General features: G+C 32.5%; 1 protein-coding gene across 1 annotated transcript in view; it reads left to right on the forward strand.

The window, feature by feature from the left end:
* Positions 1–22236, forward strand: part of LOC126888359 (fatty acid synthase-like) — an 84675-nt gene that overhangs the window by 58347 nt on the left and 4092 nt on the right. The window contains exons 13-19 of the mRNA XM_050656537.1: positions 2074–2365; positions 2962–3160; positions 3458–3745; positions 3891–4337; positions 9425–9756; positions 18653–18836; positions 20909–21570. Coding sequence (XP_050512494.1) covers positions 2074–2365; positions 2962–3160; positions 3458–3745; positions 3891–4337; positions 9425–9756; positions 18653–18836; positions 20909–21570 — 2404 coding nt within the window. The remainder of the gene's footprint in view (positions 1–2073; positions 2366–2961; positions 3161–3457; positions 3746–3890; positions 4338–9424; positions 9757–18652; positions 18837–20908; positions 21571–22236) is intronic.

The following is a 22236-nucleotide window of genomic DNA, read 5'->3' on the forward strand; positions in this document are numbered from 1 at the left end:
ATGAAAACAGTATTGGAAAAAAACCTGCAGGACACTTCTTTTAAAAGAAAAAACGTTTAATTGTGATGAGTGGTTCCTGAGATACAATTGGTCAAAGTTGACCGGCATTTACGGTAAAGATATAAACAATAGGATCATAATTTTTAAACTATCACCTTTTTATTTTTGTCCTCTTTCTCCACACCAATTTTCATATCTTTAAAATACTCATAACGTATAATAGTATAATAAAAACTATCGATATTACGAGTGAAAATTGCCAAACATAGCAAAATTCCAATCAAAGACTAGGTTGGAGAAAATGTAATCTCAACGTTCAAAATCGGTATACGTTAAAAAAATGCATTTTCTCGGCTTCCCATGGAGCAATTTTCTTCATTCTTTTTTTGTTCCCAAGTAACTCGAGTAGAGCCATCTAATCAACGCAATATTAAATGTCAAAGTTGCTTTTGTTTTGTTATAATAAATTAATTTATTTATTATAACAAAAATTTTTAATTTGTTTAAATAATTCTACAGCTTTCAAATGAGAATATTTTTTGTGTTTTTAATGTTAAAAGGTACACTTGTAGTAAGCTTCTCTAACATCATGGTAAGCCGAGAAAATGCATTTTTTAACATATACCGATTTTAAACTTTGAGATTACATTTTCTCCAACCCAATTTTTGATTGGAATTGTGCTATTTTTGGCAACTTTCACTCGTAATATCGATAGTTTATATTATAATAATATATGTTATAAGTATTTTAAAGGTATGAAAATTGGTGTGGAGAAAGAGGACAAAAATAAAAAGGTGATGGTTCGAAAATTATGATCCTATTGTTTATATCTTTGCCCTAAATACCGGTCAACTTTGACCGGTTGTATCTCACAATTAAACGTTTTTTCTTTTAAAAGAAGCGTCCTGCCACTTTTTTTCCATTACCGTTTTTATGATTTAATTTAATTTAATGTTGAATTGAAGATGATTTAATTTTTCCCGAGATATTCTATTTGTTTATAAGCCAAAAAATTGTTTATAATTTTAAAATATTCCTGAGGCCGCTTAAATAGTCCAATTTCAATTCTATAAAGTACATTAAATAGTGTCTTTTTATACAAAAATCATAGTTATTCTTATGTATCATAATTATTGTGGTTATTATAGCGACCGTAACTTTGTAATTAACAATTCAATTGTTGCTAAACTGTTCATTCAATTTCCATCGGCTTCTGGAATTATAATCTATACAAAAAGAGCTTTTATATTACCAAGCTATTTAATTATTGACAAACAATTACTTATCTAATATTTTAGTTAAAAATTAAAGATTTTGTTGGAAAAACCCGCATTTTCCGGGAAAAAAATTTTGTCGAAGTAAATCCGGAAAACACGTCTCTATACGGAATTTAATTACGGTAAATTTTTATTTGGGTGTTTTTGGTGTAAAGTTAAAATCTCTGGAGTTATAGAGCAAAAATAAAAAAAAAACACGATTTTCGGGCGCCATTTTGTTTATAAAAAAAGTAGCACACTATATATTATTAATATATACAATCATAAGATTCAATTCCAGCAATAAAATTGCTGGTAAATAAATAAAAATAAATATTTCTTCTATTAGTTGTTGTGTCCTTGGTATCAATTTTTATCTTTTTTCATTCCAATAGTTTCGTTTTCGTTTTTTTGACATTATGCCCTTAAAGTCGCTCCATGTTTCCCCAACTGTGAATTCAATTCTTGTTTTTTCTTGTTAAGAACTTCGACAATTTAGTTCTGAAGTAGAGTAATTTTTCGCAACTAATAGCCCAAAACTTTATCAGTTTTACATATCTGACCAGATTAATATTATTATACTACTACTTTGATGCTACAGTCAGAATTTTATTAATAGTACTACATACCTACTACCGTTTGTATATTTCCAACAGTCTTAAATCAGTGTCATATGACTTATAAAACGCATAAATGCATAAACGAAAATACATAGTATATTAGATAACAGTACCAGTTCTAAATAATTGCTGAAAGCAGGTTTAGGCCTTAATTACAGATTTTACTGAGCTTTTATCTGAGTAATTCTTATTTTAGAGTATTTGATGAATCTGAACTGGTCTATGTGTACTATTCTGCTCTTAATTTTAAAGACGTCATGATAGCCACTGGTAAAATCCAGGCAGAAGGAATCGATAGCATTCCAACCATGGGCTGTGGTATTGGATTTGAATACGCTGGAGTAACACCTAAAGGTAAACGGATAATGGGTCTCATTGCTGGAGAGGCGTTAGCATTGCAAGTCCACAATGATACATATTTTACGTGGGAAGTACCAAAAGAATGGAGCTTAAAAGATGCTTGTACGGTCCCTTGTGTTTATGCAACAGTAAGTAAACTACGTGTATATACTTATTGACTTTATAGTGTTACGCTAGTCTCCCCTATCTGATCGTCTGGCGCCACACATCAAACAATAAACCTTCCGCCCCTTTAAGCGTTTAAATAAAAATAAAGTTAATAGTAAATTTATTAAAAGGATTTCAGCGGTATCAGAATTGTTTTAGGGGAGACTAGAGTAACACTGCCCCCTCCTTAAGAGATGGTTCCTCCTGGAAGTTGGTCGGGACTGGAGCTGGATGCTGGTTTCGGAAACTGAACCCTTTTTAACAACTTCCAGTTGTATAAAAGTGGCCAGAGATGGTTCTCTTCGCACCAGTAACCATGGGGATTGCAAAAAACTAATATATAAACTTCGGTGTCTTTAAAGTTTTCTTCAACCATATTTTGCACAACCCTCCAATTTAATTGGCAGCACTCTAGCTCTGGCATGGCCAACACGTATCATCCCCCATTTTGTTTCTCGATATTTGTAATTATGTATTTATCTACTATGTAATTAACTGCTTTTTTATATACGTTTTAAAGTAGAACCTACTAAAAGACTAATGATTCATATCCCTTTACAACAATATTTCTTTACAGTGTTATTATGGTTTAATAATCAGAGGTCAGCTACAGCCAGGAGAATCGATATTAATACACGCTGGAACTGGAGGAATTGGATTAGCCGCTATCAATATTGCTTTATCTATGGATTGTGAAGTATACACTACAGTCAGTACGAAAGAGAAGAAACAATTTTTAAAGAATACTTTTCCGTCCCTTAAAGATAAAAATATAGGTAAAATAATTTTACTTTTGAAATAAAAATTTTAGTATTATTTGTAAAAAATATACGAAAAGGAATATTCACATCTTCGCCTATTTCACCATTCTGTGAGACGTGTTTCGCTATTTATAGCTCTTCAGACGAATTTTGTTTGAAAGACAAAATAGAGAATATCCTTTCCGTATAACGGTGCTTAATACACAACCATGCAGTTATTCACAGGTGAGTGCAATCTGGATTACATAAAAGCAACCTACTAGCTTGACATTACTCTGTCCCAATACAAAAATAAATATTGTATCCTTTCAGGAAATTCTCGAGATAAATCTTTTGAAACCATGATTAAAGAAAACACAAATGGAAGAGGTGTAGATGTAGTTTTAAACTCTTTATCGGATACGTTGTTTCAAGCATCAATCAGATGTTTAGCTGAAGGAGGAAGATTTTTGGAAATAGGCAAAGTGGACTTAATAAACTCATCTCCGATACCAACTAACATGTTTCTTAAAAATATTTCTTTCCATGGAGTACATCTGGACCAATTCTTTTATCCTCAGAATAATTTTAAACGTCGTATTCAGCAGCTGGTAGCAAAAGGTACTTATTATTTTCACGAAATTCTTTGTCAGATAGTCGTTATAACAAATCAACCAAAGCAACTCAGTTGGTGTATCATCTGGACCACAAGTTTGCCTTTTGTTGCTTAACTTAATTCACTTCTATTTTGTATCTATCATTTCAGGTATCACTGATGGTGTGGTAAAACCTTTACCAAGTATTTTGTTTGAAGAAAGTCAAATAGAGTCCGCATTCAGATTTTTGGCGTCTGGTAAACACAAAGGAAAAGTAGTGGTAGAAATTCGCAAAGAAGAACTGTATCCTGTAAATAAACCAATAAGAAGTATACCCGCAACTCCTAAACTATGTCTAGACTCGCAGGAATCTTACATCATAATAGGAGGTTTAGGTGGGTTTGGTCTGGAGTTAGCAGGATGGTTGATTAAGAAAGGAGCTACTAAGATAGTTATTAATTCCAGAAGAGATGTACTAAATGGATTACAGTCGTATTATTTAAAAAAATGGTTGAGTTATAAAAACGTCATGGTAAAAATAGATACCAATGATACCAGTAGTGAGAAAGGAGCAGGGAGTTTGATTAATATGGCTCAAGAGTTAGGTCATGTAGGAGGTAAGTAGCCAGTTGGTTTATGAATCTTCTTTTATTCTTCGGCTTTTTCATATTATGTGTTTGCCGTTTTCGTCCTCCAAAGCACACTATTCTACCAGCCACCTTCTCTGATGTCTCTATACAGGGTGATTGATTAATAGGGTAAAGCTCAATAGCCCGCTATAGTAATAGATAGCAATAAAAGTTAATAACAAAAATTTTAGCCACCTTTGAGCTTCACATTATAAAATTAGTTAGAATGTTACAGGGTGTTCGATAACACAGTGGCAGACCAAACTTATGTTTTTAAATGGAACACCCTGTATTTTATTTTATATTCGAAATATTCTTAACTTCTTCATCACAAAAATATAAAGGTTTGTTATGTTATACAGAGTATTTACAAAGTTATAACCAATTTTGTATGAAAATCGTAACAAGTTCAACTCCCTGTATATATAAAAATAAGCACAACAGCAATGGTCTATTAATGCCATATTTTTTTATTTATTGTCAAAATTTTTAGGAATTATTGATATTGCTAATTTTCTTTATATCAAATACAGGGTGAGTCAAAACGCAAGTACATTATTTTCTCAGTAATGTTAAATGGAACACCCTATATTTTATATCATTATTGAAAAGTAACATTAACGTACTTTAATTTTTATATAACATTCCCTATGCCCAAATTTATTAGTTTTCGAGATATTTTCATTTTTCAGAGCAAATTATTTTAGGTGTTTAAATTTATCTAAATTTTAAGTAAGCCATGACTGAATTGACAATTGAAGATTACCGATTATCAATCCGGTAATCAATGTAACACTGTAGCAAATAAAGAAATAAAAATAATTTATTAGTAATACATTTTACAAACAAAAACACAACCACTACATGCAACATTTTTGAAACAATTAAAAACTATCTTTTTACGTAAATGCAACAAATAAACAAAGAAAATTAGTAATAAATTTTACAAAAAAACACACAAACACAAAATACAATATTTTGTGAAGACAATTAAACACTACCTTTGTATGTAAATGTAACAATGTAGCAAATAACGAACGAAACATAATTTATCAGTAATACATTTTGCAAAAAAACATGTTTGAAAAAATTAGGAGCTACTTTTAATAAAATATTTTTAATATTTAATTACATAAGGTGTTCAAAATTATCTCCTAACACATTTATGTACGCCTAAAAACGATCATTGAATGAGCTACTTACCTACTCTACGGAGCATTTGTAAATTAACACATCGAAATACACTTTGTATTCTATTTTTCATCTCATCCCTTGCTGTTGGAGGTATTTTATAAATTTCATTATTAACGTAACCCCAAAAAAATCAGTCCAGTTTATTAAATTCTGGTGATTTGGATGGCCACGCTACTGGTCCATTGAAAAATGAAAATATCTCGAAAACTAATAAATTTAGACATAGGGAATGTTATCTAAAAATTAAAGTACGGTAATGGTACTTTTCAATAGTAATATAAAATATAGGGTGTTCCATTTAAAATTACTGAGAAAATAATGTACTTGCGTTTTGACTCACCCTGTATTTGATATAAAGAAAATTAGCAATATCAACCATTCTTGAAAATTTTGACAATACGTTAAAAAATATGGCATTAATAAATCATTGTTGTTTTGCTTATTTTTATTTATACAGGGAGTTGAACTTGTTACGATTTTCATATAAAATTGGTTATAACTTTGTAAATACCCTGTATAACATAACAAACCTTTATATTTTTGTAATGGAGAAGTTAAAAGGATTTTGAATTTAAAATAAAATATAGGGTGTTCCATTTAAAAAAACATAAGTTTGGTCTGCCACTGTGTTATCGAACACCCTGTAACATTCTAACTAATTTAGTAATATGAAGCTCAAAGGTGGCTAAAATTTTTGTTATTAACTTTTATTGCTATCTATTACTGTAGCGGAGCTATTGAGCTTTACCCTACTAATCAATCACCCTGTATATCAAAGCATTTTCTATATAAGTTTTCCATCTTATAGCAGGCCTTGCAATCTGTCTTCTTCCTGGCTTGTCCCAGTCCAATATTCTTTTTCGACCATCTGTGCTCTGGCATTCTTTGTACATGCCCGTACCACTGCGGGGCTTTTTTTTTCCAACTTTTTTTTTGTAATTGGGTATTCTAATTCCATTCTGTTTCATATTTTCTCTGTTCTTATTCTATCCTGTCTGATGATTGAAAGACATCTTCTCATTAAGTCCAATTCAACTGCTCTTTCGATTTATAGACCTGACAAAAGCTTTCGATCGCATCCAAGTCGAAGACGTCTTACATTTACTGTATGGAAGAAACATACCAATCAATATTATACAAACCATCGAAAACATCTACTTTCATAATCGAATACAGGCAAAGATAAATGGAAAGCTAACACAGTTTATACCAATATAAAGCGGAGTCAGACAAGGTGACTCGTTAAGCCCACTGCTCTTTAATATAATAATGGACGAAATAATAGAAGCAGTACGTAAAGGTCATGGTTACCGAATGGGGAACAAAGAAATACAAATATTATGTTATGCAGACGACGCCGCAATAATCGCCGAGACAGAAGACGATCTGCAAAGATTAACACACATCTTCAATACAACAGCCAAGAAATACAATTTGATAATATCAGCAGAATAAACCAAATGTATGACAACATCTAAATACCTACCACGATGTAAAATCGAAATTGATGGGAACATAATAAAGCAAGAAGCAAGGTTTAGATATCTGGGAATAGATATAACCAGTTACGAAGATGTTGAAGAGGAAGTACGACAACAAAGCTTAAAAGTAAGTAAAGCGGCGGGATCTCTTAATGACACAATCTGGAAGAACAAACACCTAAGACAAGACACAAAAGCAAGAATCTATAAAGCAGCAATTAGACCTATATTAACATACACGGCGGAGACAAGGCCTGACACATCTAAAACGAGACGACTACCAGAAACAACAGAGATGAAAATACTTCGACGAATATCAGAGAAAAGTCTGTTGGATAGGGAGAAAAGCGAAAACATAAGAAGATCATGCAATGTAGAAGACATAAAATGGATGGGTGACAAAACGGAAACAGGAGTGGAACGAACACATTAGTAGAATGACAGAGGATAAGATAGTACGAATAGCACGAGATAAGTCACCAAATGGACGAAGAAGTATTGGCAGACCAAGAAAAAGATGGTGCGATAACTTAAATAATTTAGGAGGCTAATATTGAAGAAGAAACAGGCTTTAAAGCCTACATACAAGAAGGAAGAAGAAGAAGAAGAAGAAGAAGTTATCATTGACCATACTTCCGGTCCATCAAGATCTGAAAGATCCTTGTTTTTTTGTTTAGAGTGTTGTTCCATATCACTTCACTTCGTGCTTTCGTGGCTTCTTCATCGCGTACTATTTTCATTTCTATATACAGTAGAGCATCGATAATCCGAACTAATTGGTACAGGGGTAGTTCGGATTATCGAACATATGTTCAAAATACATAGAAAGCTCATAAACATAGTACATATGTACATAATATGTAATATGTAGGTACATACGTTTTAGTTACAAAGAATAAAACACCTGCATAATAAACAAATATATTGTATGTATTACTGCATAAACAAAACAAAAATCCGCGGTCATATTTTGCCCATATTGTCATATTAAATCCAAAAATTCGGTCCGCGATCATATTTTTTAATTTTATAATTTTTGAAGTTATACTTCTTTAGGCGCGATTGAGATTGAGGGTAAATTTATATTGATCTGCGCGTATGCGCACACCGACAGTTTGGTATTAGTCTTTATACGGGCTCTGATTGGGTGTTGAAATGACCTGTCAATAATTGTTCAATATGGAGGTTATCGGTAAACAAACATGTTGTATAATATAAAAGTTTTTATTGTTGTGAGGACAGAAATAAAATCAAATTTATAATTATAGTGACTTTTCAAATAGTTTTGAAAAGCCACAGGTACGTAATTTTAAATGTTTCAGTTGTATTCCAATAAAAAATTATCTTCATACCTATTTGGAAAATGTAAAAAAATAATGTACTTACCTAGTACTTGCTATGCTATACCCCTAGTAGGCAATGCTTTAATTTACATAATCTGATTACGAACAAACTTTCTACAAATTTTCATCTAATGTATCGTTTTCTTACTGTATATATTGTTGTATTTTAATTCGACAAAAATCAAACTAATAAAAATTCATATAAACAAAATGTCAAAAAGTTGTTCAGTTTGTGTATCTTCCCACATGACGTATACGCCAAGGTGGTGCAGTTTGAATCGCTTCGACTCTCGTACAGCGGGATACACGGGAAGTAGGTTCAAGCCCAATGCAAGTTACACATTTTTTTATTTTTTTTATAGATTTTATGATTGTAAGTATATTATTATATAATTTTTTTAAGAAAATACGTATTTAATTAAAATTTTTGGCAACAATTATTGTTCAGAAATCATTTGTGGCATTTTCAATGTGTTTGTGTGTGTTTTATTCTTTTATTTTTTTAATTTTTGATATTGTTTTAATAAAAATTTTTGGAAAGTAGTAGAGAAACTGTTTAAAGTATATTGATTTCGTTGAAATCATATAATAGAAGTATAACTTCTTACGTGCGTACAAAGTACACACATTCTTTTTTTTTGCGTTCGAATTAGCGAACGTTCGGATTATCAGGGTTTGGATTATCGACGTTCTACTGTATACCCATTTTTCATACAAGTAAAATCTCGACACATCATTGACTCCAAATACTTGAAAGTCTCAACTCTTAATAGTCTCTTCTCAAAAGTTCAAATCTGCAACCTTGGATGCAATACGTAAGTATTCGGTCATATTTATCTTGAGTCTTTATAGCTCATACTCTTCCTTTAATTTCCTTATCATATATTCCATGTCCTCCTTGGTTTGTTTTTTGTCCTTGTTATGTTTTTTGTTTGTCCATTTGTCCATTAAATTCTATTTTTCAGAGAAACAATTTTTTGTTATTATGTGATTATAATGATGTGTACTTTTGCCTCAAGTGATCACAGTTTCTTAATATAATTGTTATTATTCTCAGGCATCTTTAACTTAGCTATAGTTCTGAGAGACGAATTACTCCCAAAACAAACAAAAGAGCACTTTCAAGATGTATTTAAGCCTAAAATCATATCAGCCCAAAATATGGACAAATACAGCAGAAGACTTTGTCCAGATTTGAAACACTTCGTAGCGTTCTCGTCCATTTCATGTGGATGGGGAAATATTGCTCAAATAAACTACGGAATGGCCAATTCAGCAGTGGAAATGTTATGTGAGAAACGGAAAAGGGACAAGCTACCTGCGTTGGCTATTCAATGGGGACCTATCGGTGAGGTGGGAGTCCTACAAAAATTGGGAGTAGGAGAAAAAGTAAGTGTTCAATTTTTTATATGCAAAAAATAATATATGTTTCGCTGTATTACTCTTCCTCCAGAAATTAACGCACCACTGTTAAAGAGAGCACGTCAAAAATGACCCCATTTTTAAAAATGGGTAATTTTTAAAGATGTGTCATTTTTGATGTCTCGAATTTTGTAAACCTGTTAAGCGGAGAACACATCTAAGCGACCACGATCGCGATCGCGACCGCGATGGCGATGGCGATCTCGGTTTCTGTAGAAAGCGAACACATCGGAGCGGTAGCGACCCGCGATTTCATTGGTATAAATAATACAGTTGGAAATATTGCGTATAACATGTGAGATTTACAAGAAGAAGAAGCACTGCCTGTTTCAGTATAATTTGAAGGCATGTAACCTTCATTATTCGAAATTAATTCGGATAAAGAAAGAAATTTAATGAAAGGTATGCGTGGGTGTTCTATTTTTTCCATTTAATAATGAAGGCATTTATGCAGTTTATTTTGCAGAAAAAGAAGAGATGTTTGGGTATGTATATGACATTAACCTGAGGTTATAATAATTATTAATAATAAATAGGAAAAGACAAAATGAATGGGAAAATTCAACAAAATCTAGAGGTTTATACAATTTTATACCAATATTAGAAAACATTCCAAATTATTTTAATCCAAAACAAGGTTTAGTACACTTTTTAAGAGGACATGGACCGTACCCAACATATTTGGAAAGATTTAACTTAAAAGATGATGCCTATTGTGAATGTGGAGAACTAGGTACACCAGAACATATAGTGTTACATTGTGAAAATACTATAGAAAATGAAGAACATAGAGAAATGAGAAGAAGATTAGAAAGAATTGAAATAAGAGATATATTACAAAATGAAGAATATTTTGGAATATTAAACAATCTAACAGAAATAATATCTAAAAAACAACAAGAAATTTATAATAATAGAAGAAGACAACAAATAATCCAACCCTGATGAAGTTGAGTAAGATAAAGTTAAAATAAATAAAATAAAATATAAATTCAAAAATAGATATTCACAATTATAATAATAATAATTCAATATAAAATAAATAAATAAAAATAATAATTCAATAAATAATTCATTAAATTAAAAAAAAACTACCAACTCTCTTCTGAAAATAGAGGGACTGTCCTTATAACTTAGAAGGGAGTTGATAGTACCAAAAATATTTTAACAAATATATTTTGTTTCTTTAAATTTGTTAAATGTAATTAATAGATTATGGCAAATTATTAATTGTAAAAATAGATTTAGTAGTTTAGTAAAAAATGTAAAAATATAAAAAAAATATCTGTAATCCCATCAGGAAAAAAACGACCTGGATTAGTCACTAGAGGCCAAGTCATATGTATGAACAATAAATAAATAAATAAAAAAAAATTAACCTGAGGTACAAGCAATAAGGAGAATTTCAAAAATTGTTCCCAGAACTTCGCAGAGAGGTATAGACGGTTTCTATACATATTTTAGAATGAATTTAGCAAGTTTTGATGAAACATTTATTTCTTATACGCATATTCTTATAACCTGGGTGGGACAGGTCGAAGAATATATCATATTTATGTATTTATTATTTTACAATTTGGACCAGTGGTAAATGTAAACTGCTGCGTTCTGAACGCTAAACTACTCATATCGCCGCGATCGCAGTTAGAACGCTGCACAAATTTCTTTGATCGCCAGTAGATCGCAATAGGTATGTGCTGATTCACTTGTTTGCTTGAGACGAGCTGAATCACGATCGCCATCGTGAACGCCATCACGTCTAAATCGCGTTGGTATGTTTTCCGGTTTATCCGATTTAAGTGATTTCTTTAATATGTTATAGCCTTATTCTTGAACAGTATCGCTATAATGATATTGTTGCTAGACAGGTAAATTGCCAATCAAACAAGGTGCTAATCAAACTGTGTGTTTTTCTCAAAGTTCGCAAGACCCTGTGGAATATTCTATCATTTATAAAATACTGAAATTAAAACCCAACTATAGCCTTATGTTTTCTTAACATTCTCTTTTTTAATTCATTCCTTACATTGGATAATAAAAAAGTTAGGTAGGTACTTTAACAATTAGCCATGTTGTTTATCAATACAGGGTCTTTCTAAATAAGTGCGATAAACTTTAAAGGGTAATTCTGCATGAAAAAATAATGACCATTTGCTTTATAAACATATGAATTTTACAAAGTTAAAGGCAGATATCGAGCACTGAATTTTTTTAATCTTGCCCAAGTATACTTTCGCTATCTAGAGCATCTTCAGGGGCATTTCGTCAATAACAGGGGCATTGACGAAATGCCCCTGAAGATGCTCTAGATAGGGAAAGTATACTTGGGCAAGATTAAATAAATTCAGTGCTCGATATCTGCCGTTAACTTTGTAAAATTCATATATTCGAGCATTCAACCATTTCCTATTTTATAAACATATGTCCGCAAATGCTACGTTTCCGAGATATGGGATGTATTTTTTCTTTCAAACTGACGATTTATTTATTGCACTAAAACAGGTTGAGATATGCAAATGAAATTTGGTGGGTTTTAAGAGGTAGTTATTGAGCATTTTTTGACATACAATTAAACATTTTATACTCACCAGTAGCGTGCATACGGATGCATACTGTTAATAAAGTTAATAAAGCAGAATTACCCCTTAAAGTTTGCCACACTTATATAAAAACACCCTGAAATGATGAAAAACAAGGCTAGTTGTCAAAGTACCTAACATAAGCGAATGAATAAAAAAACAGCATGTTAAGAAAACATGAGGCTATAGTTTTTTTTTTTTTTTATAATTGGCTTTGGCATGAACCAATTAGCCAGACTTATTTTTTATTTATGAAATATAAAGGGAGCATTTTTTTTTATCCAATATAAATAAATTGATTTTTCAAATTCTCACACCCTAGGATAAATGTTATTGTGTTAGTAAAATGTGTGTTTCTGTTTAGTGCATTTTTTTATATGTATATTTTTTTTTATTTTTTTTAATTATATTTTTGTTTTTTTTTAATGCTTTATTTATGTAGTATTTTGTTTAGTTTTATTTCCTTTTTTTTTCATTGCTTTTTTTTTTTATTTTTTTATCATTTATTTACTTTTTTTTTAACTTTTTTTTTTAATTATTTTTTTTTGTTAATTTTTTCGTGAACACACTTACAATAATATTTTGTATCGCAGAATTGCTTACAATGGTGTTAGTTTTTTACAATTTCATTTTGCAACGAATTAAATAATTATACAAACATTGATATAAGTTAATATTATTACTAAAAATTATACAATTTAGACTGGTTGGCAAACAGAATTTGAGATTTACCATTTCTTCGAAAAATGATTCTATGCTCTTCTTATTTCTTGAACATTCTAGGATTACATGGTTCATATCACCAACTTCTCCGCATGGACAATATGGGTTTTCATCCAGTCCTATTTTATATTTGTACAAAGGAGTCTTAGCATGATTAGATCTTATTCTGTTTATTGTAACAATGAAGTTTCGTTTGGTTAATTCATGAAACCAGCTTTTCAATGGTATGTTATTTTGGTGGCCGACATAGTTAAGCCCTGTGACTGATGAATTATATTCTTGCTGCCACAATTGTTTTAAATGTGAAGTAAACTTGGAGGTAAGATCTGTATATGGAACAATATTGGTGGTTAGATGGTAGCCTGTGTCAGTGGCTGATTTGGCTAGTGTATCCACTGCATCATTACCTTTTATTCCTGAGTGCCCTTTAATCCACACTACAGTTATTGTTTTCCTTTGTTTTGTTGCTTCAAAGTTCAGTTTTAATATTTCTGCCTCTATGTTAGTAAGGTTTTTCGATGATTTCAAGTTTGTTATTCGGTCAACTGCACTTTTACTGTCAGTGAATATAACATGATTCTGTGTGTTTCTCGACTGGACGTATCTAAATGCATTTGCTATGGCAATTGTTTCGGCGGTATATATGGAACACTCATCTGGTAGCTTGAACTTGTAATATTGGGAAGAGTTTGCGTCATAAAAGGCACAGCCTACTTTTCCATTCAACTTGGATCCGTCAGTATATATGTATTGGTGTTCAGGCCATCTTCCATTAATGGTTTCTAGAAAGTTTTCTTTTGGGTCCAGGTAGTATGTTTTTATATGTTTTGAAAAGAAAACATGGGGAGGTTCGGTGTAGATAGGTATAGTTTTGTTGATAGACAGGGAGTTAGAGATTTGTGCCAGTGTGGTATAGCTGTTTACTAGGAGTGGAGTAGCTTTTGAGTGCCAATATGGATGGGTGAGTACTAGGACAGTGAGGTCGTGAATGTTACGAAGATAGCTGGCTTCTTTGGATATGGCTTTAGCCATAAATTTATGACTAATTAGCTGCCTTCTGAAAGATAGTGGAGGTTCTACAGATTCGACTTCTATAATATTTATTGGGGTAGATTTAAGATAACCAAGACATATTCTCAAACTTGTGTTTTTCTGGGTCTCTATTTTGTTTCGGTGAGTATGTGCTGCTGTTCCATATAGGTGACTGCCATAGTCTAATATACTTCTAACCATTGTTTTATAGAACAGTAAAGCGGTATTTGGATCTGCTCCCCATTTGGTATGGCAGAATGCTCTCAAAATATTCATAGCGTTCTCGGTTTTTTTTATTGCATGGTGGATGGTATCTTTCCACAGTAATTTTCTGTCTAAATAGAGTCCAAGGTATTTAACACAATTTTTGATTGGAAGAAGATATGGTCCCAGTTGTAACTGTACTTGAGTTATGTCCCTTTTTTTAGTAAAAATACACACTTCAGATTTTTTTTTTCAGAAAGAATTAAGTTGTTTGAATCTAACCAGTGCTTAACTGACCATAGGTTTGTGTTTAAAATGTTCTGACAATTTGAAATAGTAGTACCGTTGGTGTAGATAACTATATCATCAGCAAACTGTATCATATTCACGTTATTCAAATTTACTTCGAAGTCCATTGTATATAGTATAAAAAGTAGCGGGCTGAGTATGCTGCCTTGAGGGAGTCCTAAATTCGATGTTCGGGATCCTTGAAGATTTTGGTTTAATTTTAGTGAAAGTCGTCTATCGGAGTATAGTGAAATTAAAAATGAACATATTTCATGAGGTATTCCTATTGATGTCAGCTTATGGTACAAAATGTTTAAATTTACGTTATCAAAAGCCGAGGAAAGGTCAATAAAAACTGCAGCTGTATGTTTTTTTATTGTATATCCTGTCAGTATATCTGTAACGAGAACAGTAATAGCTTCGAGAGTGGACCTACATTTCCGGAAACCATATTGTGAGTTTGGTAGGATGTGTTCAAATTCTAGCCATTGTTCTAATCGATTCTTTATTATTCTTTCCAAAGTTTTAAGAATACAAGATGCCAGGGATATAGGTCTGTACGAACTTGGGAGGTCTAGCGGTTTGTCTTTCTTTTTAATAGGTAATATTATATAGTTCTTCCAGCTATCCGGAATAGGACTTGCACCAGTCCAGATACTATTATAGATTTCTAACAGAGACTTTTTATGTTTAAATGGGAGGTGAAACAGCATGGAGTAAGTTATATTGTCCTCGCCTGGTGAAGTATTATTAGATAGTTTCAACGATCTTTCTAATTCCCACATCTCAAAACGTTCAAGTAAGTACAAGTTGTTTCTGGGAACAGTTTTTAAAGATAACTGATTGTATTCTATGCATTCTTTTGCCCAGTCTGGTGAGATTGTGGCATGGAGTTCTTCTATCCAATTCGCTTCCAGATCAATAGGTAACTTATTCTGCTGCTTACGATTCTTAAAACTATTTACCTTTTTCCATACTTCAGTGATGGGAGTTGTCTGATTTAGGCTCTCAACATATTTCCTCCACTGAATTCTTTTTGTTTCTTTGAATGTTTTTTTTGCGATGGCATCAACTCGTTTGAATTCAAGTAAATTTTGTATGTTTGGGTTTTCTTTCCATAATCTGAAAGCTTCTTTTCTCCTATGAGCAATGTTGTTGCAGGTCTCATTCCACCATTGTTTTGGTTTGTGCTTCCAGTACTTATTTCTTATTATTGTTCTTTTCGGGATACAAATGTTTGCAGCTGAGTTTATCGTGTCTATGAAATTGTTGTAGTTACATGCGGTGCTCATTTCCTCTAGTGTTGTCGTGTACAGATTCCAGTTGGCTCTTTTAAGAACCCATATGTTGTGAACTGGACCATAGGTTTGTAAGCCTGAGTCAGAGTTATTAAACTTCATATATATAGGAAGGTGATTGGATCCATGAGGATCCTGTATGACTGACCAAGATATTAAATGTACTATGTCTTGCGTACAAATAGACAGATCAATGGCACTTTTTCTACCTGACGTAACAAGTGTGGGTGCACCATCATTGAGATACACAAGATTGCAGTGATTAATAGCATTGAGCAAAGAAACACCATAGACATCATTAAACTCACAACCCCAAGAAAGATGATGAGCGTTGAAATCTCCAGCAATTATAAAAGGTCGTGGTAAGTTTTCGAAAAATTGTATCCATTCTCTTACTTCTATCCGAGTCTTTGGTTTAATGTATATTGACAATATGTACACTGCTTTGTTATTAGGTAGAAGTTTCACTTCGATGCATGTACACATCATTCTTGCTGGTTTCTGTACTAAGACTTCTGAAAATAATCTATTGGATTTTACTAGTATGGCTACCCCACCGTAACCATCCATACGATCTGACCGAACAATATTATAACCTTGGAAGTTATAAAACCTTTCCTGTTTGAACCAGGTCTCTGACAAAGCTGCTATGGTAGTTTCTGTTGTATTTAAGAGATATTCTAAGTTTTCTTTATTGCCAACTGCAGATCTGCAGTTCCACTGTAAAATGTTGAGTTTGTTTATAGCTGAGAAGACGACGAAGTAGTTGGTATATTGTGCACGTTTAATAATTGTTTACTAATTAATATTTGCTGTAAGTCTTGTTTAGTAACATTTGGATTATTAGTTTCCCTAAAATTTTTAAAAAGTTCGGTAACAATAGTAAAAATTATATCTAAAATATCAGAGTTTGACTCTGTTTGTAGCGTGTGAGAATTTGAATTTAAATTATTTTTATATGAAGGACTATTTATAATTGGAATATTAGTTCCTGATTGTCTAAAGTTAAATGTGTATTCTGGATCTGACTGTGTCAAGACAGGACTATTTGGTCTCTGCCTTTTGCTGCCTTTAGAAGATTTGACGACTGTATATTTATTATGATTACTATTGGCCGAAAATGTGAATGGACGAGTAACAGAAGAGCTATTTAAACTTTGGTTAACAAGAGGGTAATTAGAAGAAGGCAAATTTTGTTGATGAGAATCTTTAATAATGTTATTTGATGTTACGTCTGCATAAGATTTGCGGGGAATTTGTTTGTTGGAATCATGGTAATTAATATTACTATTAGTCATGCATTCTTTAATTAATTTCTGTCTTTTGAATTCTGGACATGACTTAAGATTTGTTGTGAAGTGGTCTCCCATACAACTAAAACATTTTGGGGTTAATGTTGTTTCCTGACACTCTTTTGTATTATGGTCTTTCTGGCAATTGTTACAACGGGGGTTACTCCTACAATGCTTCCCCTGGTGGCCAAATCGCAAACAGTTGAAACAAAGCAGGACTTTTTGTTGATATGGTTCAATTTCTTTCAACACCTTATTTATAGTAACGTATTTTGGAAGTACTTGTGTTTTAAAGCTTACTACACACGATTTAGTAGGAACATAATTTATTTTATCATCGGTAACCGTTTTTCTATTTATTCTAGAAACGTTTACTACCTCAAAATTAGAATTTATTTCGAATTTTTTAATTTTATTTTTAAGATATTCATCGGAGAATTCTGTTGAGACATCCCGTATAACACCTTGTCTAATAATAATAAATTTAGGTATATAAACATCCAAATTGTTTTTAACAAAAACCGGATCGTCTTTCTTGTCGATAAGGTAATTAGCGTTTTTAGAATCCGTAAATTTAATTCTTAATTTATTTCTGCCAATTGTATCGATACTAATTATTTTATTATCTAATTCTGGGAATTTTGTAAGAATAATGTCACCAATTTTTAATGCATTAAGTTTACCTTTAAGATCGCTATCTTTATTTTCAACATATATATGGAACGGTCCACGGTCATTTATGGTATACTTAAAAATTTCTTTTTGTTTGTCATCGTTAGATTTAATAGGATCGGAAGTACTTACAGTTTGGTTGAGTTCAGCCTTACTAAAACCTTTAAAATTGCTAGGGGATTCCATTTCAATATCTGGACTACTAAGGGTGGTATTGGGAGGTCCATCAGGTTCAGGGGGCGGTTTACCGCCCGTGTCCGCACTCATTTAATTAAAAAATAGAAACAAAAACGCGAGTTATTAGTCTATATATTATTTGAATAATTATCGATACTTATTATTCGTATTTGTAAAGCGTTTAGATTACTCGTCAGCACCGGCTATTGACACGTCCGACTCACACGAGAACTAAAACTAGAATGTGAGGCTATAGTTGGATTTATAATTTCATTTTTTTATAAATGCTAGAATATTCCACAGGGTGACGTGAACCTCGAGAAAAAATCACAGTTTGATTGGTACACCAGGTATACATTGACAATTTACCTGTCTAGCCACAATATTATTATAGCCATATTTTTAAAGAATAAGGCTATAACATGTTAAAAAATCACTTAAATCGGACAACGAGTTTAGGAAATTCGAGACATCAAAAATGATCCATTTGGTGGGTGGCCCGTTTTCTCTGACAGTGCAGTGTGTAATAAGAATTTAAGTACCAATGAACCTAATTCGTATAAAAAATCGTTGTAATATTTTTTGCTTTTTCTAATAGGAATTTTTCGGCCTCTTACCTCAGAAAGTAGAGTCATGTTTAAACTCTCTGGAGAGGTTAATGTTGGACACACATGCTATTGTATCTTGTGTGGTACTTGGTAAAAAACATGACAAAGCAAGCATGCAGACCAGCAAGAAGCCAATAGAAGCCGTAGCTCATATTTTAGGAATAAAGAATATCGGTAAGTTATGATTTTATGTCTTATGTATTGTATATAATCGTTATGTAATATAATAAGCGAGTCTTCTAAAGCTGGCACCATTTCTCGTATCCAAGCTTCCAGCGTTTTCTGTCGAAGCAATCTTCAGTTTTTAAATCTCTGGTGGTCATTACATCTTCGACATCTTCTCTGCAGGACCGTCTTAGTCTATCTCGTTTTCTTCAGGGATTCTCTGAAGGTGTCCATACCAATTAAGTCTAATGGCTTGAATTGTGTCTATTATGTTTAGATCAATTCCATTTTAATATCTTCATTCTTTGTCTTATATCTTCGTTCCTGGCCCTAGCAAGTCTAGTGAGCCGGCAACAACGTCTCCAATAGTTCATTTCCATGACCTTAATGTTTGATTTGTTTCTTTGATTTATTTCCTAGAGTTGTACACACTAGTCCCTGTAGCTGTCTAGTGGATGATCTTGCTTGGAATATCGTAGAATGTATTTCTTCGTTACTCCCTGCTTTTAATGTTACTTAAACTCCAAAATTTTTGAAGGTTTCAGTTGGTTTATAGTTGCCATTTCAATCTGTATCTTTCTGTTTTTCTTCTTCAACTAAGTCCTGGGTTTTTTCATATTAATTATAAGGTCCCACTTGGTGTAGTCCACTTCAAGTTTTCTAAGCATATAGTCTATATCTAGATTACTATCGTCTTCAGCTTGAATGGCTTAGCCATCAGCAAAGTGTATCGTGTAGTCTCTCGTCTTCAATTGAGATGCCCATATTGCACCACTTTCTTCTCCACACTGAGAACGCCTCATTCAGATATATTTTGAAGAGTGTACTGCTACAGGTACAGCATTGCTTTAGGCCCAGGTCACAGACGTAAATCTTCTTTTTGATTTTTTTGTCACGTGTCATTTTAAAAATCTAGAAGAACTACACAATTGAAGACCTTGGGACCAGAAGGGGACATGCCACCAAACAATACGTTGGAGAAAACATCATTTTAGACATATTTTCAAAATTTAAAATCGAATTTTTACATTTTTCTCGGAAGTAATGCCCATAACCGTTTGGAAATATGTTATTAAATACACAATAAAAGTAACACTAATGTTTATTTAACGGTTTTTGAGTTTTTTTTTAACAAAATATGAGACTTATCCCATTTGGTATAAAAAATTATATTCTAAAAGTGAACATAAAATTCAGCAATAAAATAATTCAGTTGTCAATATTTTCAATAGCTGAAAAGGGGTCCAAATGTTCAGTGTCTTCAAGTGGTTCATTATTCTTAGTATCTGGTAGAATCTGTTGGCAAGCACCAATTTCTGTCTACACTGTTTTGTGCAACCGCAAGGTGCACCTAATTTTTGTGGTTCTATTTTCTTCCCTTTTTTATTCATATATTCGTAACCTATATTTCTTTTAGTCTTGCGCTTAATTTTTTTATGTCGTTGGCTATCCTTGTGTCTTCATCTAGAAGGCGCCTTCTTTTCTGGAGTTAGCAAGACACCTGGAGAAATCTATGGGGTATATATTTATTTTCCTACAATAAAGTAAGTATTTTACTAAAAAGGGATAAGCCACAAAAAACCTTTAGAACAATCCTAATATTTTTAGGTTCGAAAAATATAACATAAGGGACAAGCCACACATTTAATAAATATACCGTTCCTAAGTTTATGTTTTAGGAATCGCTGCTACTTGCGCATACTGTATATTCTTTGACACTTCACTTTCATTTAAAAATGGATCTTGGTCACTGTGTTCAGCATCAAATTCAGAAACGTCTATTTTCCATTTACATGCACGGGAATGTTCCGCTTCCATGTTGATTACTACTGTGGCTTGTCTCCTTCTGTTGCAATATAAAGTTATGGTGACATAACGGGACTTACTACAGCGGCGCCATCTATGAGAAATCAGCTGAAATTTTCTGTTTGGGACATTAATATGGCCTCAAAGTGTTCGATTTCTACTTTAACTCATTTTTGACGAAATTGTGGCTTGTCCCCTTCTGGTCTCAAGGTCTTCAATTGTATCATTTTAAGTTTAGAACGCTATATTTTACAATAAATATGTTTCATTTTTAGATATGATCGACAAGTCTCTGACTTTGTCACAACTTGGACTGGATTCCCTTATGCTGACAGAAATTAAACAAACTCTATATCGAAACTTCAATATAGATTTAAGCCCTGAAGAGATTCGAGAGTTAACTTTGAACACTCTCGTTACGGCAGGTTCTACTGATAAAGAAGATACTTCCCTTGGTATTCAAGCGGAAGCCAATACATACTTTTTGTCTGATGAACCCCTTTTAAAATTAAAGACGTCAGTCAGTTCAAGTATGAAAATTTTTTTAATCCATCCAATCGAGGGCCACGTCACTATTTTGAAGTCACTTGCAAGTAAATTAAATGCTACAGTTTATGGTCTTCAGTCTACAAGTGCCAATATGGCGAATAGAATGAGTGATTTTGCAAAGTATTTTATTAAAAAAATTAAAGAGGTGCAACCAAATGGAGCATATTATTTATGTGGCTACTCGTATGGGTGTGTTTTAGGTACTGAGATGGGCATACAATTGGAAAATGCGGGTGAAAAAGTTGAAATTGTGTACATTGATGGTTCACCATCAGTTGTTCATGAAATTTTGAAAAAATCACATATGATCAAAGGCTTTAGTATTGATGAATCTAAAGCGGCCGTTTTGGGGTATTTCTGTACTACATTTCAGATTGACCAAAATGAGGTAAGATTTATACAAATATTATTGTTTCTTTGATTATTGTTTATTACTAAAAGAGGTAAGGTTTATCGAGGTATTATTGTCTAGGGCCTAGAGACTTTACATTTCTTTTTAATATATGTCGCTAAAGCTGTGCGATAAAGGAGCTCGCCGTAGCGAACTCGGCTGGTTCTATGGTCGATTCTCGCACACAGATTTTGGGAACTTCTTCTTCTTTTTATTTCTCGAAGCACCAGCTGAATTCAGCACCTGCAAGGAGTAATCTTTGCTAGGGATCAGGAGAGGATGATAGGTAATACAAACACAATGTTCATAAACTAACAATAAATAGATATATTGAATAGTTACATTAGTCGGAGAATAAATAAGAGATAGCAGATTGACAGTATAAGTTTAAACTATAAGTTTAAACTATGAGATTTGTAAGACAGTTTATCACGCATAGAGTTTTTGATAGAACAACAAACCGTTTCCCGTAATGGCAACACCGCGAACTTGACGAAGACAAATGAATAAGATGTACATAGGATTATCTTTGTACTTACAGTTGATACAGCTGATATTGTTTTACTGTTTGGCACTATCAGTTACTTCCTAGTTGGTAAGGCCACGTACATTAATTATATTGTTATACTTGAGGTGAAACTACATTATTTGGAGCTTCTGAAA

The sequence above is a fragment of the Diabrotica virgifera genome, chromosome 7, assembly GCF_917563875.1.
Source record: "Diabrotica virgifera virgifera chromosome 7, PGI_DIABVI_V3a".
Lineage (NCBI taxonomy): Eukaryota > Metazoa > Arthropoda > Insecta > Coleoptera > Chrysomelidae > Diabrotica > Diabrotica virgifera.